Here is a 26,201-nt window from a genome sequence, read left to right on the forward strand (position 1 = left end):
GGAGAAGCAATACATGAACTGTTTCCTGACCAGACTACCTGGGTTCACATACCTGTGCTGCCGCTCACTGGCTGGAGACCTTGGGCCGATGACTTCCCCTCTCCGTTCTCCATTCTGTCATCTGTGAAAGGGGTTATTTGTATAGAGTACCTAATTCGTGAGGTTGTGAAAACTAAGTGAGTTACCAAATGCAATACGCATTCACTGTTACTACTACTACTATTTGACACAAGGCAAGAAAACTATTTTTTAGAAAAAGAAAGAATATGTTTATTTCTCCCCATCCACTCAAAATACACGCTCAGTGGCATTACTGAGATAGCAAGGCAGTGCCAGGCTCTACACGGCATTTGATGGTGAAAATACCCATGCTTTTTATTTCTGCGGTCTAGGAACGTGTGATGCACGGTCAGAAAGGGGTAGCACCCTGTGAGACGAAAGGTCCAGATAAATGGCAATTCTTTTTGGTATGGGCAAGGCCCGTTCTTCATTTGGCAGCGTGCTTCTTATAGATCTCCAGGAACTCCTTCACGTCTTCAGGCGACCCCAAGATCACTGGCGCCCTCTGGTGGATGTCAGTGGGAACAACGTCCAGCACAGCTTCCTTCCCAGTGGTGGCCAGTCCTCCCGCCTTCTCCATGATGTAGGCCATGGGGTTACATTCGTATAGCAGTCTCAACTGGAAAAAAGGGCCACGAGCAGCAAGCTCACACCAGCAAATATTACACAGAAAAGGCATGCGTTCTTTAGCAAACTAGTACAGAGCTGGTGGGAGTTTCCAAGGTAACTGATACTCACCCTTTCCTTCTGTGAGGTTCTAATAGTCCTCTTAAGACCTAATGGTTAATTTAACCATTTGGTTAAATTAAGCCATTCATCCAGCCAGAGCCAGCAACAGATTGCCTGATGCGGGTGAGACAGACCACCTGGACTCAGGACTGAATGACATTTTGGCAGAACTGATGGTTCCCTTCTCTTTATAGCATGGAAACTGGACCTAATGAGTGACTCTGTGTGTTTTGGATGGAGCTTTGCCTATTCTAAAAGCATTAAACGTCCATGGTACTGTCTGGCTGCAGACATCTGGAAAGCAGGCTGGCTCCTCCAAACAGTATAATATTGTTTGCAACCCTGTACACATTCTTTTTATAATTCTCTGAAGGCTTCGGGGTTGGGATTTAGTATGTTATACATCTTGGCATTTACTTTTAAATATTAACTTTTATTGTCTGCATTTTCATGCAGTCTGCCTATTGAGCAGACAGCTCCTTGCAGGTGTTTCCTGGCTGTATTTGCATACAGGTGTCATGGCCATATTTGCAAAACAGGAAAAAAAAAAAAAAGGAGGAAACTCAATATTCTTGTCAAGAAACCATTTTTTGAGGCATTAAAGAAAAGTGCTGTCGAGGCTAATCACATAAGCTGGGATGTCTGAGGAGGCAATGGCAAGAGTAGTGTTTTAAGTGCAGTGAACTGGACACCACCGGCTCTAAACAGGGATCTGAACGTATCTGGAACATACCCATTTCTATCTATCTTACAGGGATTATTGTTCCCATTCCTTCTCCCACATCTGGAGGGGAAAAAAGAGACTATCTGTTGGGGAAGGTAAAGGGACAATAGTTGGGAAGGAAAGACATTGTCATGGTGCAGAAGAGAACTGTTCTGTCCCTTAGCCAGTTTAAGCAAGGACAGCCCCCCGCTCCGCAGCCCTGCGCGCACACACACACACACACACACACACACGGCTTTGGGACACTGGGCATTAGACCAGTGCAGTCGGTAGCAACAGCTCACCTGAAAGCTCTAGGTTTCCCCAGAGATTCTTTCCTTCCCTAGGAAGGTATCATTCATTTTCCAAGCAGCCCATGTCAGCTCATCAGTTATTTCTATTTTAGGCCTTTTGAAAGCAATTTCAAACGAAACCTCTATTTGGATACATATCTGATTTTCTGCCTTCATAATGAAGCTGAACGGTTTCATTTCACATTGTGAATGGCATTCATCTTGCCCAAGCCACCCACTGGAAGCACCCATCCTGACCCAACACTATTACTCATCTTCAGCGATGGAAGGGCTCTCACGAGACCACTTGAAGCCACTGTCACCTGGCTGTAACTAAAACAGCCTTCAATCCAGGACAGAATGTGCCACAGACATCCTCAGCATCGTACTACAGAGCAGAACAGCAACGTAACAGCTACTGTCATCTCTCTCTCTTCCTAAGTCCAATCCCCCGGGCTGCAAATGGAATCCACTGCTTCTCAACCACTTTTCAGGGGATTTGATTACCTTTCCGTTGGGGCTCTTCTTGTTAGCAGGGTACAGAAAGATCCCTCCGTAGACCAGGGTCCGGTGCACATCGGCCACCATGGAGCCCACGTACCTGGCACCATAAGGGGCTGTGTTATCCTGCAAGGTTAAGACCAACAATAATTAGGGCTGTGGAATGGGAAGAGTTCTGTGTCCTCTGTGCTCATGTGGTTCAACGATCACTTAATGAGCACCTACGAGGTGCATGTTCGGAGCTGTGCTAGGAAACATGATGAAAATCCTGAGCCCTAGGAGCAGAAACAGACAGCCTCTTACGCATCTCATCAGAGGGTCAAATTACCTGCAGAGGTCCCAAGGAGGGTGCGGTTGATTCTGACCACGGGGTTGAGACAGGCATCACACAATTGTACATTTCAGCAGAACCTTCCAGGCTCAGGACAACTCTGCCAAGCTAAGGAGCCAGGCAAGGGGTGCAAACTGCCTGAGCAAAGCATGCAACCCAGAGACAGATGCCGTCCATCTACCTGGGGCCTGCGGAGGAAGCCGGGACACTGCGTGTGTGCGGGGTTCAGCGGGTGGGAGGGCAATGCAGGGTAAGGTGCAAGGAGAAAGAAGAAAGCTGGAAGAGAGAGCCTGGGGCCAGCTCGGAGGCCCTGAATGCCATCCTATCAAGATCTGGGCTTTCTCCTCATCACACAGCAGCTTTCAACGGCCTTGAAGAGTGTGACAAAATTGGATATTCCTCCATAGAACCAGCTCTGTAAACAGGCATTCTTCTCTTTGTATTCGGTACAAAGATGGTACCAAGACGGACACTCATGATGTTGAGATGGCTGACAGAAATCCATCAGCCACAGAAGTGAAATGTTTTACTGCCCTGAGCTCATTCATCTGGCTGACTTTATTATCCTGATTTAACGGACCCTCGGACTTTGACATCTGAGGGCAGGAGTTCCAGTCCCCAGTCCGAACCTCACCATGGGGTCGGTGCACAGTGGAATCCAAGCCCCTGCCATCCCTGCCACCTTTAGCCTCCAGGGTAAATCATGAACCAACAAATTTGTGCCTACCTCAGGGGCCCTTCCCCAGAGCCCTCACTTACCGGGGGGAACTTCTTCCTCTGGACGTACTCAGTGACGGCAGGGTCAAACTCCCTGGCATAGCCCTCATTGAGGCTGTAGATATTCCCTTTCTTTTTGATTTTCACATCTTTGTCCACCAAAATGAACTCTCCAATGGCCTGGAAAACAGGAAGGAGACAGAGAGCTGATGAGCGGCCTCCTCAAAGCCCCTGTGAGGGCTGATGGGCTGGGCTGCGCCGGGGCTCCTGACTCTGGGGGCACAGGGTGCTTCTCCAGGCCCCGGGACACACTGTTCCCGGCCTGCCACTCCAGGAATTGTGAACAGGACCAGGGAAGAGCCAGTGAACGAAAAGGAAATAGGAGGAGAAATGAGGCTGCCACAGATGTTGTCAGGGGATCGAAACTTGTGACTTGGCTTTCAAATGGCTTCAGTAAAACACAGAAAACAGGCAAAAGCAGGGAGGGCAGAAATACGTACAACAGCAGCAAAACCTGAGGGAGAGTAAGAACTGTGTATCCATTCATGTGGAATTTAAGAAACAAATGAGCAAAGGGAAAAAAAGAGCGACAAACCAAGAAACAGACTCTTTAAGTATAGAGAACGAACTGCTGGTTACCAGAGGGGAGGGGGGCAGGGGGTGGGGAAACCCTCATCATGATGAGAAAATAATAATAATAATAAAGTAAGATAAAAAATAAACAAACAGCTGTGCCCCCCGGTGGAGGGGAGAGGAAATGTGTGTCCAAAGCAATATGCAATTTTGCGGAAAAAAAAAAAAAAGGAAGGAAAAATGTGCTGGTGCAGCCAGGAGGTGGGGTATGAGGAGACGTGGGCACCGAGTTACACCGGTGTGCTCAGGGGTGCTCTGGGCTTTCCATTTCTGCCTTGATGACATTTCCCTTCTGTGGGCTGCCACAGAAGAGAAGAGAATCCTGAGTCTGGACTCACAGCGTCTGTAACCCCAGGTGCTTCAGCTCCCTGATCTGCAAAACGTCCTGCCACCAAGTTCCGGGGCTGAGTTGATGCCTTCAGGGCTGAGGTGCTTTAGAGGAGATTGGAAAGTGGAGAGAAGTGTCACCTAACTTCTGTTGTTCTGGACTGAGGATTGATTGGGGCTCCCACGTGTCCTGAGAAGAGGGTGACTCTGGTCGGGAGGGGCTGCTCCCTGGAGGCAGGAGGTTAAGAAGAAAGGAGGTGCCCGTACGCCTCTCCCCAGCCACTCACCCCCATCGCAGAGAGTGGTTCCTGCAGGTAAGACAGTGACCCAGAAAGGCAGGAAGAGAGGGAGGGACAGAAGGAGGAATAGGAGAGCAGGCAGGCAGGACGGAGAAGGGGAACGACAGAGAGAGAATAGAATTAACAGTGGTCACTGAAAGCTTTCACATGAGCGATTCTTTTCTTTCTTTTACTCCGTGTGTGTGTGTGTGTTTCCAAAAATTCTGACCACAATTCTGTAGAAACGTTCTTTTATAATCAGAAAACTAACTAGATATCGTTACAGAAGTCTTGGAAACCAAGCCCTGCTTCCCCGACGCCCTGCTCTGGCACCCGGCCAGAGCGTCCGAGACGCGACCGAGGAAAGTCTCCTGCACGCGAGACGAGAGCCCGAGAGCCTTCTGAGAGTGCAAGCCCGCTGGAAACGCACACTCGGCTGCCTCCGTCTTTTAGAGTCGAAACCGCCAGCCAGAATGAAAAGGAAGCACTCGGGGGGGTCCGAGGTTCACCCCCGCCGGCAGGGCCGAGCAGGGGGTTAATGAGAAGGTGGCCCCAGCAGGGGGACTATTACAGCAGACCCGCTGGTCTTCCCAGCAGTGAGGGGCCACGACATCCCGGTGTGACAAAAGCCTACCAAATACACAGAAACTGAGACACCGGTCTATGACCTGGAAACAAGAAAGGTTTCATTTTTTCTACACGGTCATCAACTCAAAGGCAATGGAGAAGTCACTAGAAGAACGTCTGGGGAAGCAGTACATCTCTGGCAGACTTCAGTGATGGCAGAAACTGTACCCGGGGCTCCGGGTGAACTTTGCTCTGGCTCTGCCACTATTTTCCCCTGAGGTCGCCCCATTTAGAGACTTAATCGAGTGTTGTTCTCCTACCCTTGTTTATTTATTAAGCGCTGGTACTTCCAAGGAGCCAAAGTCCAGTTGTGCAAGAGTGCAGGGGGCCAAAGCAGCCTACGTTCTCACTGCTATGATATGCCATGCACACAAAGCCCGGGGCCTCACCGGGAGCTCCGTCTCCCGCCCGATTCCAGCCGGCTCTGTGTATCCTGGGTTCAGCGTGGCCCCAGAACGCACCGAATCAATCAAGTTTCATTACTGTCATAGGAGGACATGTCTAAAACCAAAAGGTATTTACAAACCCAATCCTTTTCCCTTCGGGGCCCTGGATCAAGTGCATGATCAACGTGCCCACCTACTGCATTCTAGATTCAACGGTAGGCTGGGCTAACAGTGAAAGCGATTTCTTTCCACAATTCATCAGCTTCACTGGAACTGTCATCTACCTGAATAAGTAACTCCAATTAATAAACATATGGGAGAAATTATCCATAAATTCAAGCTGTTAATCAATATTTTTCATGGCACCTTGGGCTCCTCTTCACGAAGTAGCTTTTCTCTCTAAAGTGGAATGAGGACTTACCTTCATTTCATTCATTTTCTCCTTCTCGAAGCCTTATGGAAACTGCGAGCGTTCAGAGAGCTCACCCGTGTACGCACAACATGAAATGGACTTGGTAGCTAAGTCTGGAACAATGCAATCCATTGCATCAGTTGGGACACCCTTGCACCTCTGCAGAACAAGCGAGGCATGGACACGGTGGGTGGCAAAGAGACCATCTACAGGCTCATGTGGTCCATGAATGTGTTTCAGTTGGCTAGCACGTATGTTTTACAAATCTAGAAATATTACATTTTTTTAATCCAGTGTTTCTTGAGACGCTGGAAGCCTTGGCAAGACTGGGCCCCTATTTCCAAATGCTAACAGTTGCTAGACCGCTCCAGCTTACCCCCACCCCCACCACTGCCCTTGGCCTTCCTTCCCCAGTACACCTCACTCATTTATATGGCCTGCCTGGACTCAGTGGGTATTTGAGTCAGTTGAATAATGTCTGTTCTGAAGAATTAATCTTGGAACAAAGACTCCCTCTTATGCTCTGGAATATTATTGTTACGTATTATTATTTCTCACCTCAGTAATCTTCTCACGACATACACATGATCCCTCCATCTCCCTCACCCCCTTGCCCCCTCCATCACCTCTGGCTCTCTGTGGGCCTCATTACCTACCTCTACATACCTCCTCTCTCACCCTCTCATACAAATAAGACCCTTGCAGAAGGTCACCAGCCAAGCACCCCATCTCCCACAGGGTCTCTCACCGGGTCCAGCATGAAGCAGTTGACGCCATTCACCATGGCCAGGACCAACATGGTGGCACTGCCGTACAGGGCATAACCAGCAGCTACCAGGTTCCTGCCTGGCTGCAAAGCATCCTTCTCAGAAGGCTCATCAGTTGAAGTCTGGGACAAGAAAGAAAACAAAACAATACTTTTTGTTTTGTTTCTTTTTTCCAGTTAAGTCGTTAGCAAGATGCATTATCAAGGTGCGCTCTCCTAATGCAACAGGGCATCTTCCCAAAGGGGCCTTCCTCCACGCATCAATAACATCCTGATTATATTACCACGGCAGCCTCCCCCACCCCCCGCCCCACCAGACCACAGATTTCCTGCATCTGGATCCTTCTTTCTAATCAGGGTCCTCCTCCAATTTTACTAATTTGATATTCCCTCATTTCCCCATTATCACTTTCAAAAAAGAGCATGCCTTCTTGCCAGCTCCCTCTAATTTAATCTTATTATAGGCATCGACGTCTTCCACCTGCCTACTCCATCTTTATTTAAACGTATTAAGACTGGGCTGCAGGACCACTAGTCTGGCGAGGAAATCAATTTTATGAGCTCTTGCCAGTTGTGGCACGTGCCTCAGTGGGCACTCATGCGTCCAAGCAATTCTCAGAAATGTGGGAACCTGGATATCTCTCCGGACTCAGGATAGGGTAGGGCAGTTGCTTTCCATTTTTTTACCACCCCCACAATAAAAAAATACATGTACACCACAAACCAGGACCAACACACACACCCATGTACATACAACTACACAAACTGAACTAAGCAATGCTTACACTTAGAACACAATATGCACTCTAATCTTTCCTTTTTGTTTCATTAAAAACAGCCCAGTGGGTCACGTGACCATGGTTCGATACTAAGGCAGGCGACACGTTAAGGGGACGGCTCCTCATCAACGTAACTGATGAAGATAATGATATTCTTTATTAACACTTGGTTTCTTCACTCCTCAAACCAACCCCCCAAACAACTCTCTCAGCTTTAATACTCTCTATTTGAATTTAAACAGAAATGAAAATGGGCAACTTCCGCCAATATCATTTTAACTTCCCCAACCAGGGATTCCAGTAGCTAAAAATAAGGACGGGCATCTGTATCACAATGCTGGTGATGGAGGTCATGCCAGCAAAAACATTCCTGGTGATTTTTTTCCTGAACTTTTGAAAGTGTGGTCCAGAGACCATGTGCATCAGAATCACCTGGGATGCTTATAAAAATGCATAACCTGGGTGGCCTAGGCTTACTAGGCCAGACTTTCTAAGGGGGAGGCTGTTCCTGAGAATCTGTATTTTACTGTGGACCATACGTGACTCTCGCACTAAATTTATGTAAAAGAGTCGTTAAGGGCATTTCTCTCCTTTTCCCCCTCATCCCCACTCCTTGTGTTTAATAAATGGTTTTTGCATAGGTGGCTGGTTGGTTGGTTGGTTGGTTGGATGGGTTAGGTCAAGTTATTTGATTTAGTATGCTTTGTGTTCACAGAAGAGTGCACTGCATCTGAACAGACTAAACATACTATCAAAAATTTGAGCTGTTTTCCTAAACTCCAAATTTTATAAATGCCCAGCCTTAAAGAACCAGCTTCCTTCAAAGCCAGTACATAGGGGAGGACACAGGCCTCCAACTATCCTCTATCACAACTACTTAACCCTGCCAGGGCGGTGAGAGATCAGAGCAGCCACATGTAGTCTAATGAGTTGACTGGGAGGCACTGAAGACTTGGAATGATCACTTCTCCACTAAGAAAAATCCCTCAGTGATCCACCTCGCCCAGAACCATCCACGCCTGCCTGTGCCAAGGGTGCAAGAGTAAACAGCCCTTCCTGAAATGTTGTCACCTAATACTCACTTCTGACTTCGGTATCGTAAGAAACTGTAACATCATCTATGAGCCACACACTCTCAAAGAGAGAATCATGCCATGGTATCATGGATGAGGAGGAATCCTTTCCTAGCCAGATCTTTCTAATGCATGAATTCCTTCCTTCAAACCCCAGCAGGGAAGACCTCTGCTCCAAGTGATCCATCAGATTCTCATGCAGGTGCTCACGGATCGACTGAGTCACATAAAGCCCTTGGCAAAATTAGAAGCTTCTAGACCCTACCTTTCTCTGCCTATCCCACGCCACAACCTGCTGGAGGTACTGGTCTGTCTTATTCCCCACCACCTCATAAGGGGTATAGAGGGAGACACCTGGGATTCTGGAGACTTGAGGCGGTGGAGAAAATCTGGTGGATGTAGAGATAAGCTGTCACGTCACCAAATGGTCTTTCCTCAGAGGGGTGGCCAACCCTCCTTGGAAGGGCTCCTAGAGCATTCGGGGGGGGGGTCCCCCGTAACTCAGCCAATATCGTTCACCTACCACCGTGCTAGGCAACTAGCCTACAAAAAATATTAAGACGAGGTCCCTGCCCTCAAGAGAGTTTTGAAGATGGGTTGGTTTTGCGTGGCCAGCATCCACCACCCTTCCGCTAGGAACTGCACGTTCATCTCCTTAGGACGCTGCTTCCCTTGCCTCAGCTATCGGGTGGGCACGTGACCCGGCCTGGCCAACCAAATCATTGCATGCCTCAGGCCATAGTGATTGGCTATGGGATGGCCACGTGACCTCAGCCACGCCAATCAGATCCCCTGAAATGACACTCCTCTTGGAATGGAAAAGAGGCTTGCATCTTCCGCTTGACTTACTTAGAGGGCTGGGCACCGTTCTCCTACCAGAGAGCAGGAACGTAGGAGAGAGAGAAAGGGGAGAGAGAGAAAGGGGAAGTGCCTCCTGGTTGCATGGTCTGAGTCTGTGTATGCAGCAGCACCTGAAGCAAATTTATCCACGGGGCTACTAACGAAAACCAATCATTTTTTTCCGCCCTTCTTTCCCTTCCTCCCTCCCTCCCTCTTTTTCATTCCTTTCTTAAGTTAAAGTTCTGATACTATCCACTGAATATTAATACACAAAACAAGTAATATTAATAGCTAATACTTATCAAGCACTTTTTATGCGCCAAGTACTATTTTCAGGGCATTATTTCTAACTTTCAGTATCTCCCCTTTACAGATAAGGAAGCAAGAGGCACAGAGTTACGTTGCCCGAGGTCCCATAGGATTTTAAGTGTCAATGTCAGGAAGCTACATTCCGTATGGTTATTAATTAATGTGGTTATTGATTAATAAGTCTAAGTCTCCCGGTGCTCAGTTAAAGGACTTGAACTGGATCCTGAAACTGCTAGAGCACTTTTGAAACTATGTGTTTAGTTGTGGGGACTGGGTATTTTGAAGGCATGATGCAAATTAAAATATGTCCAGTATAGGGTGGCCACACTAGAGAGGTCTAAAATCTTCTCATATGAAAGACGTTTAGCTTTACATAGTACTTTTTTAAAGGAAGGGAAGGCAGGGCAGGAAAGCCATTTCCAAACACGTTAAAACAAAGAAACACCTTTTCGGATGCTCTAAAAGGCCAAATGAGCAATAGGGAGATATGTTGATTCACTATGTGAACAAACATTCTAACCATGATGGTCATTCAACCTCAGGAGAATTCTCCCCCTTCTGGGTGCCTCCACGGTAGGAACTTTCTGGGACACTGGACCATGTGCCCTTTGAGATACCTTTGGAACCTGTTTCCAGGCACCACGTGGGCAAGGCCTGATCACTGTTGCCAGGTTCAGGTACAAATCCTGTGCCCCATGGAGATGACTCCTAGCCCAGAACCATGGCTGCAGAAAGCAGGAAATGTGTCATTTGAAGCATCAAACACAGCGATGTTTATGCCCCATAAGCCCTCAAATAGTTTCAAATAATCGATAAGATGTTTAAAAACTGCAATGGCATAAAGGTGGGTGTCACACTCATTTTTTTCAGTCTTTTCAGAGGACCACTTCAGGTTTCTTAAGAAGAGCATGGAGACTTGTTGAGTTTTAGCATTCGTTAACTCAAGCTGCTACTGCAAGCTGGTTTGACTGTTTTAGCTGATAGCTGGTTTTCTGGCTCTCAGTTTTCTAGGGATTTTTCTTTCCTTAAAAGCATCTTTATGGAGGGGGCTGAGGTGGAGAATGGGGCCGGCCAGAGGTTGGTTAAGTCATTAGCCAGGAGGCTTCCCTCACAGGAAGCATCTTGCTAGGAACCTCTCTTGTACTACTATGCATTTGATACTTTGTAGGGAAAATTACCTCCCTCCATGTCTATCACAGAAATGGTATGTTTGATGGTCTGGCCTGGAACATAGCTGAGTTGTTCCCTTTGCCTTTTTGTTATGGGCATTAGAACCTTCTATTACTCAAACTGATCTTGATGTGGATTTCCCTCTCGGCCAAGACAAAAGAGCAAAATCCATTCCAATGATGAAAGAAAAGCATCCCGTGGTGGTCTGTGTGTTTGGAAGGGGATTACGTGCAATACTAGGCAATAAGTCACTCTGAGAAATAAGGTACGAATTGCGGTCTTGCGTCTCAAGCTGTGGCCTCTGTCTCCTGAACAGCAGAGCTGGGAGGAAACTCAGAAGGCAGCCGAACTAAGCCGCGTCTTCCACTGTGATGAAGAAACGGGCTCCAGCTCAACCACGTCTGTGAGGTTTTATTTCTAAAATATACAACAAGGGCTGAAGCCAAGATGACGTATTTTAGATTTCAGAACGTTTACAACGGGCTCATGGGTATTCATTCTATTTTTCACTTGTCTGTGTACTTGAGTTGTTCCACAACATACACGCGTGCACACGCACGAAGAAAAAGGCAGCTCACACAGGTGAGAAAGACCCCGGGCAGGAGTCCAGGTCCCCAAACTGCACCAGTGCGCAGCCAACTCCCCGCAAAGGACAGACAGTAAACATCCAAGGCTTTACCATCACGGTCTCTATCACAACTACTTTGCCCTGCCAGCGCAGCTCAAAATCAGCCAAGGGCAATAGGTAAACAAATGAGCTGACCATATGCTGTTAGAACTTTAGTTACAGACAGTGAAAATTAAATTTATTATATGAATGTCATGGGCCATAAAATATTAAGTCTTTAGACTTTTTTTTTTCAGCCACTTAAAAATGCAAAAGGGGTATTTTCTGCTCCCAGGCCATACAAATCAGACCACGAGCTGGATTTGGCCCCAGGGAGTTTTGGTTTGCAGACCCTTTCAGAGGACTTAAGAGACAATTTTGATACAAATAATCTTTTGTTATACTCATAATTCTCAGTTCACATAGTATGATCACCGTATCTATACTGTCTCTTATTTTTACTCTCATTTTCCATCATAAGAAAAAGATAAAGTCAAAAAAGTGAAATGTCCGTCTCTTCCCACCCATGTTTTACTCTATTTCCTTTTAAACCACTTTATGGATCATCAGCAAGCAGTTAAGGCTGGAAAAGTCAGAACCTGAGATATAAACCTATTTCAGGCCTCCGAGTTTCAAGACATACGTTCTGGCTGCTCTACCAATAGCGAAACAGTATGGATGTCAGCCTGGACTTTTTATCTCAATATTACGTTTTACCTTTTTATAGATGCCGAAAATTGTTCCAATGGACACAAGGCAGTCAATATTGGAAGATCCATCGAGGGGATCAAAACAGACCACATATTTACCCTGGGCCAAAAAAAAAAAGAAAAAAAAAGGAAATAGAACTTTACTTTTAAAATTTTAACAAAACAAAGAATATACACTAAGGATCTAGGAGAAAGTTCAAGAAATGGGAGTCGGATTTATACTGTATCATGGAAGGTGGGAGGTGACATACAGAATGATATCCCAAAGGTCATTAGGCAGAGAAAACATAACTTAGAATAGCAGGTCTAGATGAAGATGAAGAAAATACAAAAAATGATCCATTAACTGCCTACACTGTTAAAATAGATGAATCATAATTTTGGTTTGAGTTTCCTGACAGCCAAAGGAAAAAAAGAAACAAGGGTAGTCTACTTTCTCTTTATTCACAAAGAAAAAAAATAACAATTCCTTAGCTGAAGTAAAGGTAGCATTAAGATCTATTAAAAAAAAAAAACAAACAAACTTCTCATGCAGGTCTTAGAGATGACAGGAGGTTGCAGTGCACAGAGTTCCCAACAACAGCCCTACTGCGATTCCTAAAGGGCATCCCTCTGTTGTGGTGGGACTACCAAAACCTCATTCCTCAAACCGGATTTTCAGTGTGCTGGAGCTGGTTTCTATAGGTGCCCAAAGGCTAACCATGCACACCTCTTCCCAGCCTCTGCTTTCAGTGACGTCGTGTGGGTAGCTTGAAATAAACCATGGGGCGTATTTACACAGTTGAAACTGGCATGTGCTGCAAGTCAATACTTTTTTTTTTTTAAACAAAGCGCATGCGCAGGATGGGGGGGAGGGCAAAGGGAGAGGGGAAGCATCTTTTTTTTTTTTTTAAGATTATTTATTTATTTATTCGACAGAGATAGAGACAGCCAGCGAGGGAGAGGGAACACAAGCAGGGGGAGTGGGAGAGAAAGAAGCAGGCTCATAGCGGAAGAGCCTGATGTGGGGCTCGATCCTATAATGCCGGGATCACGCCCTGAGCTGAAGGCAGACGCTTAACCGCTGTGCCACCCAGGTGCCCCGAGAGGGGAAGCATCTTAAGCAGGCTCCACACTCAGCACAGACCCTGATGCAGGGTTCCATCTCACAACCCAGAGACCATGACCTGAGGAATCAGGAGTCCAATGCCTAACTGACTAAGCCACCCAGGTGCCCCAGAGATTTTTTTTTTTCTTTTAAGAGAGAGTTAACCAATATACCACTGGGGATTTTCCATCTCCAGATTAGCCACTTTAAGATGTGGTTTTTAAATGTTCTGCATCAAATTAAGAAGTTTCTCTGATTCCCTGACCTATTGCTCTTAACAAATCACCCCGGCCCAAGCAGAGGAAACTGTCATCTGGAAAACAGAAACATGCCTATTACCAAGGCACATTATAGTCAGGGAAGTTTGGGGTAACTGATAGAGGACATCGAACACAAAATTCAATCCACATGCCTGAAACTGCCAACTACCCTGAGAAGCCCGGCAGAGAAAAACATGAACTTTGAATCATGAAGTGGTATTTTAGGAATGATGAAAAACAAGCTAATCAGATGTGGCCCCCCATCCCTCTTATGAAGTCAAGACTGGATCAGGCAACCTCTTTAAATTCATCTTCCAAATGCTTTTTTCTAATGCTACTCCTTCCTGTCCCCAATTCATCTCAAACAGGGAAAGCTGGTAAGCCCTTACATATAACTGCGTATCACATCTCAAACTTTTTTTTTAATCATCTAATTGTGGTTCTTCAAAAGCTGGCTACTCTTTCACTCACTTTTTCTTTTTTTTTTTTTTTAAGATTTTTTATTTATTTATTTGACAGAGATAGAGACAGCCAGGGAGAGAGGGAACACAAGCAGGTGGAGTGGGAGAGAAGGAGCAGGCTCATATCGGAGGAGCCTGATGTGGGGCTCGATCCCATAACGCCGGGATCACGCCCCGAGCCGAAGGCAGACACCTAACCGCCGTGCCACTCAGGCGCCCCTCACTCACTTTTTCAACAATTTACTGTTGACCCCCTACAAGCTGCCTGGTACTGTGCAGGATGCTGGGACACAGGAAGGAATATAATCCATCTCTGCCTTCAAGAAGCGATCCAATTAATGGGATCCCAACAGATTATAATGCATACATCAACCATAGGAACTGACAGCAATTTAGACTGGCAGGAAAGGTGAGTGGTAAGGTTGGCGATTTGGTGGGTGGAGACCAAGAAAAAAGAGGTAGTTAACAGAAGCCAGACTTTGAAGAACCTGGAACATGAGAATAAAAATGTAGGGGTGGGGATGAGTAGGAGTCCATCTGAATCTCTGATGCATGAGTACATGGGTGGGGGGGGGAATGATGGCATGAACTGTGGTGGTGGCGTGGACAGCAGAAGATCCACTTGAGCTGCGGTTAGTTAAGGCAGAATCGGTGAAATGCTAACTGCTGGGGAAGGACATAGGATGATTCCCAGGACTCCAGCTTGGAGGAACAGGTGGAGTCCTTTATAAAGCTAGGAAGACCGTTACACTGAACCCCCCTTCGGTAGAAATGCAGACCCACCCTTTTCTCGGGCTCTACTATAATGGCGTGCTTATCTTCTTCTGACACAAGAACACAGGTGGCAAAGGACGACTTTAACACGTTAATAACCAGGTCATTGGAGAGGACATCCAGCTTCTTCACCTGGTCACCGGTCACGTTGGTGGAGCCAGCAATCCCATAGCTAGAAGGAAGAAAAGTCACAACAATGTAAGCTATGACCAACAGAGTACGCCAGCGCACCTATGAACCCACTGAACGCAGGTGTTCAGCAGGGTTTGGGGGAAGACGACACATGGTTTGGCAGAAACAAAACAGGAAGAACGGTCACCCCCTAGACTGACTCCTAATGAGGAGCAAATACTCACCCGTCCAGTACCTGTCAAGAACCCAGCACACCTTTGTGGTTAAATCCATGTTTCTCGACCTTTCTTTAATGGCCTCTTCAAGACGACTTTTTTTTCCCCCTAATCACACTCCTCCAAGACATTTTAATTCTAACACCACAAATATAGTGTGTATCTGTATTTTTTATATTAAAAAGACTGATTTTTTTTTCACTTCCCCCCAAAACCAGTTTTCGCCTCTGAATGCACAGGTTAGCCCATAATGAATCAGCAGAGAGGCACAGCACGCAGGGAAAACTTCTGGGTAAGAGGGAGCCTGAGATGTGAGCTAAGCCAAGGGATGCTAGGATTTTATAGCTGAAGAGTTCCTAAGAGACCATACAGACTGGACCATACAGACTGGCCCGACCCCCTCATTTGAGAGAGGAGGGGGCTCATCCACGGACACCGACGGGCCTGTGTGAGAAGCTGGCACGCCCCCGCCCCGGACAGGAGTCCTCGGGCTGCGGGCCATGAACAGTCCGCGGTCTCTACTGTACTTCAAGGCACCTGTAAGGCAGCCGCGGCAGAACTGGCGGAACGGAGAGGCCTGTGCACAATGCAGCCTCGTTTGAGAGCACGGAGCAAGAGGCAGGTTGTCCCAGCCGGGCCGAACAGGACACGGAGAGGGGGACTGTTGCAGAGAAAGGAAGCGCAGGCCGAGCCAGACACGGGGTGCGGGAAGGGAAGGCAGGAGGTGGGAGCCACCGCCCACCAGCCGAAGCCCCCGAGGAGGGGGCTGCCAGTGGCCTTGGCGGAGGCTGCCAGGAGCACGGCCTGGAACTGGCGGTTGTGCAAACACGTCTTCTCTCGACAGCCTCTCAAAGTCATTCCACACCTTGGAGTGCCGGCGGAAGCCACTGGCACAGTCCCCAGAGGGGTAGGCCTATGGAGACAATGCCACAGAGGCCGGGGAGGCGGGGGCAGAGGAACGGGGCTCCAGACACAGGCGTGGCAAAGGCCTATCTCACACTTGGGCCCATGTCTCACCTGCTCAGGTACGTCCAGCAAGACGGGTGAAGGGGAGTCGGGCCACGGTCCCTTTTCCTCAAGGGCTTCCTGGAGGCCTGTGTGACTGCTCCTTCATTCCCCAGTACTTATCAGCCCAACAGCTGTTCTCAGTGCTGGGGTGTCAGCGCGTAGCAGGACAGAGGAGATCCTTGCCCTCACAGAGCTCGTATTATAGTGAGTGAGACAAACACGCAAGCGCTTTGGAAGGGTCGAGACCACCGGGCGGGTTCCTCACGGCTGCTCCAGGGTTCTGAGCTCCCGCTGTGGGTCACAGACGGTGGCACCACCTGTCTGTGACGGGAGTCGAGCGCACCATGTCACACACCGCGGGATGAACACTGTGGCGACACTCGCTACACTGGGCATCGAAACAGCCGTCCTCCCTACCACACGACTGCAGATCACGGGCCACTTCTCCCGTTCCAGCTCCCTGCCAGGTCAGATAGCTTCCCCTCCTCCTCTTGACCTGGTGAAGGCCCCTCCTCTGTTTTAACCAGAAAGACCCTTTCCCAACCATCCCCCAGTTGCTTGTGAAGCATAAAAACAAAAACAAAAAATGGAGATAGAATATTCTGGGCCTCTCAAAATTAAAGTTCAGGTACTTTACAACTTTCCTAGGACATCTTGTGGGAGGGTTTCCCCTGGTGAGACTGGATGGTAAGAAAGTCTTAATGGCAAAGGAAAGTGACCATAAGGTATAATCAGAGTTCAGAGAATGAGTTTCCAGACACCATGTCCATAGCAATTACAACCAAGTTTATATCCTATCACTGGGTATTCCTTGCATTTTGTCTTAGCACATGAAGTTAGCCGTGACTCCTGTTTGTCCCACTGCCCTGCATTACTCGGCTCAGGGATGACGAGCCAGGCCAGGCGAATGCTCAGTCAGCCTTCTCCAACATGCCACGGGATGGCCCCTCAGAAGAGCTGCAAGGTGTCCCTGAGGGAACACGTTTCCACAGCTCAGTGAAAAGCCAGATGCTGGCAAGACACCTCCAACTCTGACAGAGGAGAAAAGCCTTCAGAAATATCCTCCAGGAATTAGCTGAAGAGCGTGTGGAGTTTATTTTCTCCCCAAGTTTTCAGAAACCCCCTCGAAACAAGAAACAAAATTTCTGCATTATCATCTGTCATCATTACTCAAAGGCCCCAAGGATAGGTGACAGAGAAGCTTCAGTGTGTATTCCGATGGCCACGAGGAGAAAGCAGTGTCACCTGCCTACAGAATTGGCAGCGCATACGGGCCTCGGCTTCTGGTGAGGCGGCCCATGCCTCTGCCTGGCCACCTGAACTAGGGCTTGCAAAACACATCACCCAGTTCCCTAAACGGGAATTCTAGGCAGACTCCAGGATTGCCCAACAGAGGCGGGAAGCCTGGCCTGGTTTAGAAGCAACTTTTGAGCCAGCTGTTGTGAACAGGAGGGCACGGCGCCAACCACCCTTTCACACACCACCAGGCTCTTTCTCAGATCGGTTCCCAGTGTGGTGTTCCCTGGGGCCAGAATCAGGCAGCAACTGAGGCTGCAGGGATGTGGGGAAACCATCAACCGACACTGTCCAAAAAGCCTTCCAGAGGCCAACTATGCCTTACAAACAGTGGAGAAAGAGACAAGCCAAAGGGTGAAAGAAATGGGTTGACTCGAGCAAGCTGTAAACCTCTAGGCTAAGCTCCCCCCTCCATCCCACGCAGAGTAGGACCCAGCAACAGTTGGGCACTGATCATGCTGGGACAGAGACATTCGTTTCGACTGAGCTGGTGAGTGGATCCGCCAGGAAGCTTTTCCTAAATTCAAGTTATCCCAGAGGGAAAGGGAACACATCATTGGCTTTACTCCATGGGCTGGGACTCTAGCCTGAAGTCCAAATCCTAGGCCTGTCACATGCTAAGCAAGCCTGGGAAAGCCATTTAGCATCTCTCACCTTTAGTTCGTTTGTAAAATAGGAATTAAGTGTTTCTACTTCGTAGTATATGGGGGAGGCAGGGCTTAGAACAGAGCCTGGCATATATAGGCAAGTGAGCAAGAAGTGTTATCATTCCATTCCCATCCCTCATTTTCCTTGGCAATAACACAACCATGCTGAGAAGCAAGGTGGGTCCTAGCAAGAACACCACATCAGACACCTGGGTCCGAAGTCTGCCTTTCCCTCTGACTGATGATATATCTAGGTGTCTCAACTCCCTAATGGATTCTTCTGCTTCCAGATTTTCTAAGGATGAGGGTTAATCCACTGATGCAGCTGGTTCCCAGTGACCAAACGGCAGCCATGTTGTTTTCAACAGAGCCCCACAGGCATCCACTAAGTAAACTTTGGCTGATGAAGGGGGAGGGGAAACCACGACCTCTATAAACCAGTTTGGCAGGCAACTTCTGGAAGTCACCCAGGGCAGAAGCACGTCACAGGTTAACTGGCAACAAAGGAAAGTGCTTGAAGTTTGCATTTGACCAGAGTCCTACTGGGGATTGTTTATTTCATTTGAAATGCCAGACATTTCACTTCATTTTTATTCAAATTAGTTGGCTTGGCAGTCCAAGCAGTTCAAGGGTGGAAAGCATCCTGTGAGGGGTTGAGCCCTTTTGATCGTTCCTTTTTAAATCCCTGGAGACACAAGAGTTCTCTTTCTGGAGGTTGGGAGCAAAAACCATCTTGAAGAGCTGCTACTTACAGTATGTCTTCTCTCCTTCATACCGTAAACCTCACCGAAAATTTGAGAAAGCTATGTCGCTTTAACTCATACAATAGGGAACTCCTATATGAATAATCCTTTAATTCATATAAAAGGATAGGTTAAATTTGGCCAGTATTTTAAAAGCCTTAGAAATTTGGCTTAAATATTAGCATTGTGTTTCAAATTTGCACATGATTTCTAGAATGGATGAGCCATAAAGTTGGTGATTTATGCTGATCAAGGGAAAGCCACCTTGAGCAACATTTCTGAAGACACAAGGGTTGGAGGCAGGGCTGCTCTCAGGGTTAGCATTTCCTCCTGGCGTCATGAGGCAGGCAGCACACTACACACCACGCGAAAAGAACCAAGTGAACGAGCTCATTTTCAGACACCCAACCGAAGAGAAAGGAAGGCAAGCTTCTTATTTAATCCTTATCACGAAAGTCGAAGGTAACATGACCTGTTATTGATTGATTCCGAGGTAAATGACCAACTGTTCACCCAGACAGAAATATCCAAGGGTCAGAGCAGAAGTTCCTTGAAGAGGAGATGCCAACCAGAGCAGGTGTCAAAGGTCACAGATCCCCACCTTTGCTTGTGTTCAGCCAGCCCAAGTGGGCAACAGATGCCCTGGGGCGGGCTGCGCTTCCGGTGTGGAACGGAAATTACAGGTCACTCTGTGGTAATATGGAGAAGATAATGCAAAAACTATAAAAGAAATCTGATAAAGTTCCAAGGGTTTCATGTCATAAACTCCGTAAGTTGAAAATAAACACGTAACCTGATCTGTAATTCCAAAATTAAAACGGAAGTGATTATTTTCTTCCATTAAACAACTACGACCCCATATATAAAAGCAACTTTTCTGGACACCACGTGGAGCAGTGTAGCAGATTTCCTGTAATCAATCTGACGGTGCAACACTGCTTTTATGTATCACGTTCTATCCCGGAATACATGCCTGCAGATGTACAGGGATGTGAGGGGACAACTACTAAGGATTAAAAAGCAAAACAGAAAGATGTATCAATTTACAGAGATATATATAATCATCATCTTCAGCCAAGGAAAATGACAATATTGGCACCTGCTGAATGAACTCCGTACTTCCTCACAGAACTCTGATATTGAAAAAGTGCTCTCCACCTTACAAGTGGGGAAACCGAGGTTCAGAGCTATTACATCAATTGCCAGAATCCTCACAGAAGTTCAATGGCAGAGCCAGGACTCTGAGCCCAGCTCCACTGCTCCCCAAAATGTGCTCTGAAGCCCTGCCATGTTCCTGTTCTACGGTCCTGATTTTCTTCTCCTCTTCCTCTCTGCCTCAGGGCGACGGTGCCAAAATCCATTGTCCAGATCTTGGCCCTAATTCTGCATGGCCCATGCGACTGCCAGCGGGCTGGAGGACCCCTCCAACTGGATAGCCCTCCAACACCTCAAGTTCAACGTTTCCAAAATACTGGGATCATCTTGTCATCTATTCCCAGCCTCTCAAACTAGCTTCCGCTTTGGAATTCTATTTTTCGTTTTTGTTTTGCTTCATGTTTTAATGGTATGGCCCTGTTCTCAATTGCTAGAACCTGCTCTTTGAGAACCTCACTGCCCTTCTCACTCAGTCCACACTCGAGACTTCCCCCAGGCTCTCTCTTTCCCCAGGCCCTCCCCCTCCAGTGCTTTCCCCACGCTCAGTGGGTTCTCCCCATGTTTCAGCTTTCTGTCTCCCAATTCTGTACTTCCAGACATATGCTCCCCAGATTAGCCTCAATCATACCACTGACCTACTCAAAAACTTGTACTCACTCCCTTTTGCATACCCCCCAAAATATATTCACCCCAGCCATTGGAGGCTCCCCAATGCACTCGCAATTTCACATCCACAAACACCCCCCCAACATGTGTCCCATGCTTTAGTCAAACTGAGCACATTTTCCAAAAATATTTTCCCACCCCTTACTTTTTCTTGCACAACTGCCAGCTCAAAACGCACTCCAGCCATCAGGCCTTAGGACCGTTGCCCACTGCCAGTGCTCATCTCCACGTCCCACAACCCTTTGCATCCAACCACATTGTATTTTTGGTACCTCTATGAAAGCACCTTGCAGGATATCTATTGTGTTTTAAAACTCATTCCATACTTGTCTACAGCGTTAAGCTCTGTTATTCTCATTTCTCAATCTCTTCTAGAATTCTGTACATTGTGGGTGTTCAACACATTTGTTGAATTAAACAAAACCAGTGAATTCTTCCAGCAGTGATTTGGAAACATGTACAAAGAAAGTCAACTCCACATGCTGAAAGCAAAAGCCTAAGCCACTGGAGAACCACTTTCTCCCAAAGGAGTGAAAACAAAGACAGGAGCAAACACTTCAATTTGAACCATGAATTCATCAGATCCACTTCCAGGCTGCTGACTGTTCTCCTGGGAGAGAAAATGCTGGTTGCGCCTTGTATGGGTTGCATCCCTTCCCTCTGGGGAGTGGGTAGAGGGGAGCCAGAAGCACGCAAGAAAGGCTTCAAGAACAGGTTTCCTTAGAAGACAGTGGCTTCTTCAGGTACAATTCTTAATTCGCATCAAAAATAAAATAGGTGAGATTTACAGTTGGGATGACTTTTGAAAAATAAAGTCAAGACACATGTGGCATAGAGAGTCCCAGCCTGGGCAACAGGCCCACTCACCTCATCTCCCCGGCCCTCAGCTACAAAGAAGGCCTGGACTGAGTGACTTCTGAGTCTTTCAGCTTAAAATTCTATGATTCTGTGAATGTCATATTAACCACAAGAAAACTGGCTACAACAGCAACTGCTGGTTGACAGCGAGAGTGAGAGAACGAGCGAGAGAGGATGGTCCAAACTCTACTCTTAAACTCCTGACGTGTCCCTGGTGAGACATCACGGCTGAGCTCCGTAAGCTGGTTCCTGTGAGGTTGCTCGTCTGGGTTCATGCCCTTCCAGGGCAAGCCTTCAGCCTCAACAAGTCACTTGCAGGCACGCTGGCCTTTTCATCCAGGATAGCAAAGCCAATAATGAATGTGATTTGGAGGCCTGGCTTGAGATCTTGTCTTACTGCTGCCTGCCCAGCTGGCTACATGTCATACTGAGATAGCCAAATTCTTATTTTCGCACGGGAGTACAGAAGTATCCAGATTCTGGGTCATGCCCTGTCAACTACTCACACAACCAGGCATCAACCCCTGTTCCATAGATATGACACTATCTGTAACAAAGATCTGCAGAACAGCCAGACCTAGAGGAAGAGTTAAACGGCTCGCGGAACGCTACACGACAGCTACAAAAGGTGGATTTATACATCCTGACACTGAAGGATGTTCGTTACCTATTACTGAATGATGAAAGCAAAGTGCAGAAGAATACATTAAGTCTGACACCAATTGTTTGCTATTTACATATAGGCCTACGTAAATACATATCCATGTATAAATTCACAGGACTATAAAGGACTAGCTGGGAAAATTATTAATAGTTGGTACTATTACCAACCAAACCTGGTATTTACAACTATCTAGCCTAAAAATATACGTATTTTATTTAGCCAAAATTAGCACCCTTTGTCCAAGTCCCTCTATGCAAGATCCCAGTATCTGAGGTTACTTAAGAGGCGGTAAAGATACACCTCAGAGCAGATCGTGTGTTTCTGAGTCTTTTGGGGAGTGGTGAAAGGTTCTGATGCATTTTTTAAATAATACAATGAATGCCAAGCACTCTTTTTAACAAAGCTCCCTGGTCCTCAAAGGCAAGGAGGCGATGAGAACACCTATACTCATTGTAAATTAAATCTGAACTAAGATTTTAACCGAGTGTGTTTCAGAGGGCAAAGGCTCCACAGAAATGCATTATTAAGGGGGAGGGGCCCTAGATTAAATAGTAATGGAGCCACCACCTTCCGAACGTACTTGTCCCAATCCCCAGTAAGGCCTGTCTCTGCTTGACATCTGAAAATAAATGTCATCAACGCTCCTTTCTTAAGAAGTTAGTTCCACCAACCCACGGCGTGGGGCCGAAGCCAAACAGCACCCCGGAAAAGGAATCCAGGTTGTGCGGGTTATACTTTTTCAGAATGCTGCACATTTTTATAGTGTTCCTAAGTGCAGGAAATGTTAGGAAGCAGTGTGGGCAGTCTGAAAACCCAGGGAAGCTTTAGCTAAAGCAAAGACCTATCTAAATATAAAATACATGTGCACACCAGAATAAACCAAAGGGCATTTGTGTTACTTACAAAAAGCCTCAGAAGAAGGTGCCCATTGAATCCCCATGTCCCATGATTCTTTTGAGACAATGTGATCCACAGACCCCCAGCATCTGCACCACCTACCATAGAACTTCCCAGAAATGCAGAATCTCAGGCCCCACCCCAGACCTACTGCAGCCCTTTGCACACAAGCACCACTGCTCCTGAGAGCTCTGGGCGTGCAGGCTTCCTCCCAGCCTGCCTTGGGCTTCCTCTGCTCCTAACGGGACTTGTTTAGGGTCAAGGAGATACTAAATTAGGAACCTGACTTGAGACCCCAATTCCAAAGGGAATGAAGGAGGTCAAAGGAAAGAAAGAGAAAGGAAGCACTCTCCTGTGTCCTGTGTGAGGCTGAGTTGGGTATGGGGGGCTGGCTAGGTACTCAGCCTGGCCAGCCAGTTTCACCAGGAGGCGGCTAACGGCGGGGGCAAAGGCAGGCTGCTCAGCCCAGCAGAGACGGCTACAGGATGGAGGCAGGTGTTAACTGTGAGCCAGGTCCCCTGGTGGGGGCACCCCCAAGCTCAAGGGAGGGGGAACCGGGGCTTGGCTGCAGTTGGACAAGCTTTGTGAGAGGGGGGCTACCAGGGAAAGAGACAGACTCCCATCTGCCAGGCAGGCAGGCTGACAGGAGGGCCAGGGGACCACCCATCAGACTGCCAGGCAGATCCCCAACAGGACAGACAGACAGGACGCGGCCCGATGGCCTGGAGGCCTGACTCACAGGTGCGCAATGCCCGCCTTGCGAACGGCCGTGGAAATGGCTTTAACCGCCGTGCAGAGCGAGTTGAGCAGCTGGGTCATCTCGCCCGTGCCGCGGGCCTTCCTGCCCTCCTCCATGACGAAGCGGGTCAGGGTAACGATATCTGTGTCGAAGGCCGCCTGGTCCGTCATGCTGAGGCCGGGCTGCGACGCACTGGGCAGCAGGTGCGGGCGGCGGGACGCGGCGGGAGGACGGAGCAACGAGCGCCCGCACGAGTCAGAGCCTAACCGGCCAAGACCGGGTTCCCCAGTGTGTCCGGAGGGAGCCTATAGGCGCGGGTCGCCGCCCCGCCGCCCCCGGGAACACCTCCGCGCCCGGGCCTCCTCCCCGCTCCGGGGGCGGCTCCGCCCACGCCGATTCCCCCCCCCCCCCCACCCCCGGCCCTGGGGACTTCCAGATCCCCGCCGTAGGCTCTGCCTCGGGCCGCCGCCCTGTGTCCGCCTCGCCGCCTCCTGTCCCTCGCTGTTGCCCCGCCACGCCTCGGCCCACGGCCCCCGGCATTGCGGAGCGGTACTCAGGGCCACCTGCCCGACCTCCTGCACCCCGACCCCTCCACGGAGGGCCGGCCCTGACCCCTCCCTCCCAGTTGAAAGACGGAAGCTCGGCAAGTCACCGCAGGGCTGCCCGCGCTCCAGCCGGCTTCGGGGTCCCGGCGTCGCGCTTCTCGCCGCGGCCCCCGCGGCTCCCAAGCCCCGTTGCCACCTGCCCTCCGCCAACCTGCGCGGCCTGCCGCCTGGCTCTTCTCACCACCCCGCGGAGAAGTGGATTCCCTGTCCCTCACTGGTCTGATGGCTCGTGGCTGGAGCGTTCATTCGGGCCTCTTCTTTTTACAATTCCTAGAATTCCAGAGCTGTTAGAGACCACAGTGTTCAGTGTCTTCGTTTGGCAGAAAAAAACAGTCGCAGACACAGGGAAGAGTCCCCTGAATGTCACCCTGGGGCTAGAGACTCCATAGACCACATCCTGATTTCTTTGTTACCACAAAGGTGTTGCCTTAAGACGGTTCATACATTGATTCGTGGAACGTTTACTGAACACGTACTATGTGCCGCGCACTGTCCTGTGCTGCACTGGGGACAGAGCCTGAAGTAAACAGACAAAACTCCTGCCTTCTTTGACCTTACACTTTAGCAGAGACGATAAAAATCAACCAACCAGAGATTTGTATGTTAGATGAGTGGTAAGAGCTGTAGAGGAAAATGAAATGGGAAATGGGACAGGGAATGTTGGGGCGAGGGGTTAAAAACTAGAGCAGTGAAGGAAACCCTCACTGAGAAAAAAGGTTCAGAAGCGAAATATTTCCTTAAATACAACCTCTGAAATGTAATGAGTACTAGTGTGGCCTAGAAACCAGTTACAGCAGCTCCACTCATGTGACATAAAGCTCCCTTTATGTGTCAGACATTTAGCGCCTGGAGATGTCAGATGAACTAGGACCCTGAAAGTCAGCTCACCCAATCTAGCCCCCTGGCAGTGTAATCCCTTGGAAAGCAGCCCTGGTAAACTCGGAAGAGCTCAGGACTGGGGTTAGGCAGGCCAGCTGGATTCTCAGCTCCAGACTCACTGGCGCGCAGACCTCGGCCAGTCACCCAGTCTCTCTCATTGCAGCTTGTCTGGGAAGTGAGATGGGTGTTTAGCTGGGTGTCATGAGCATGCCATGGATGATGTGGGCTGAGCGCTCAGTTCCAAGCCAGACACAGAGGACACACTGAATACACACCAGAGACCTCTGTCTGGCTCCGCTATTGATCCCCGGCACCCTCAGTGATGGCAAGCCCACCAGCTAGAAGGCCGACCAGCCCCTCAGACATAGGCCGCGTTACATGGTGGTCAAGTCAGATGGCCTGGGTGCCAGTCCCCCCTTGCCCCTCACGGGTGGTGTAAGGCTGTGCAAGTTACTAACCTCACTGAGCGACAGTTCACTTGTCTGTAAACTGGGGCTAAGGACCGTGGCACCAAACAGGATTCTACACGACGCAGGTGAAGGGCTTCAGAACTGTGCCCAGCCCACGGTAAGTACACGCCACGTCGGTGTGCCCTTCGTTATACGGATAGTGAACGGAAGAAAGACACTTCCCTTGCCATCACGAAGGGGCTGAAGGGACATGCGGATGACAGCCTCAGCCTATATTTATCTATTGTGCAATGATGTTCCCCTGCGTTACGCTGGTTGACTGTGACTAGCTCTTTTCCGGGCCAAGACGCACAAACCCTTCACCTGCATGGTAGCCAGAAACTGAGCGGAGTAGAGGACCAAAGGAAGGTGGGCACCCCCACCCGCGAGATTTCTCCCTCCTTTCTCCACCTGC

At 48.5% G+C, this 26,201-nt stretch overlaps 1 protein-coding gene across 1 annotated transcript; it reads right to left on the reverse strand.

Annotated features, from left to right (window-relative positions):
• Positions 1–349: 349 nt before the first annotated feature.
• FBP1 (fructose-bisphosphatase 1) lies at positions 350–24,161 on the reverse strand. Its single transcript, XM_002920319.4, has 7 exons — positions 23,854–24,161; positions 14,843–15,005; positions 12,259–12,351; positions 6,746–6,886; positions 3,377–3,514; positions 2,293–2,412; positions 350–679 (listed from the first exon to the last, which is right to left on the reverse strand). Exons 1-7 carry the CDS (start codon positions 24,021–24,023, stop codon positions 488–490), a joined length of 1,017 nt encoding a protein of 338 aa, XP_002920365.2. The 5' UTR covers positions 24,024–24,161; the 3' UTR covers positions 350–487.
• Positions 24,162–26,201: the final 2,040 nt, after the last annotated feature.

This window comes from Ailuropoda melanoleuca, chromosome 17 (genome assembly GCF_002007445.2).
Source record: "Ailuropoda melanoleuca isolate Jingjing chromosome 17, ASM200744v2, whole genome shotgun sequence".
Taxonomy (NCBI): Eukaryota; Metazoa; Chordata; class Mammalia; order Carnivora; family Ursidae; genus Ailuropoda; species Ailuropoda melanoleuca.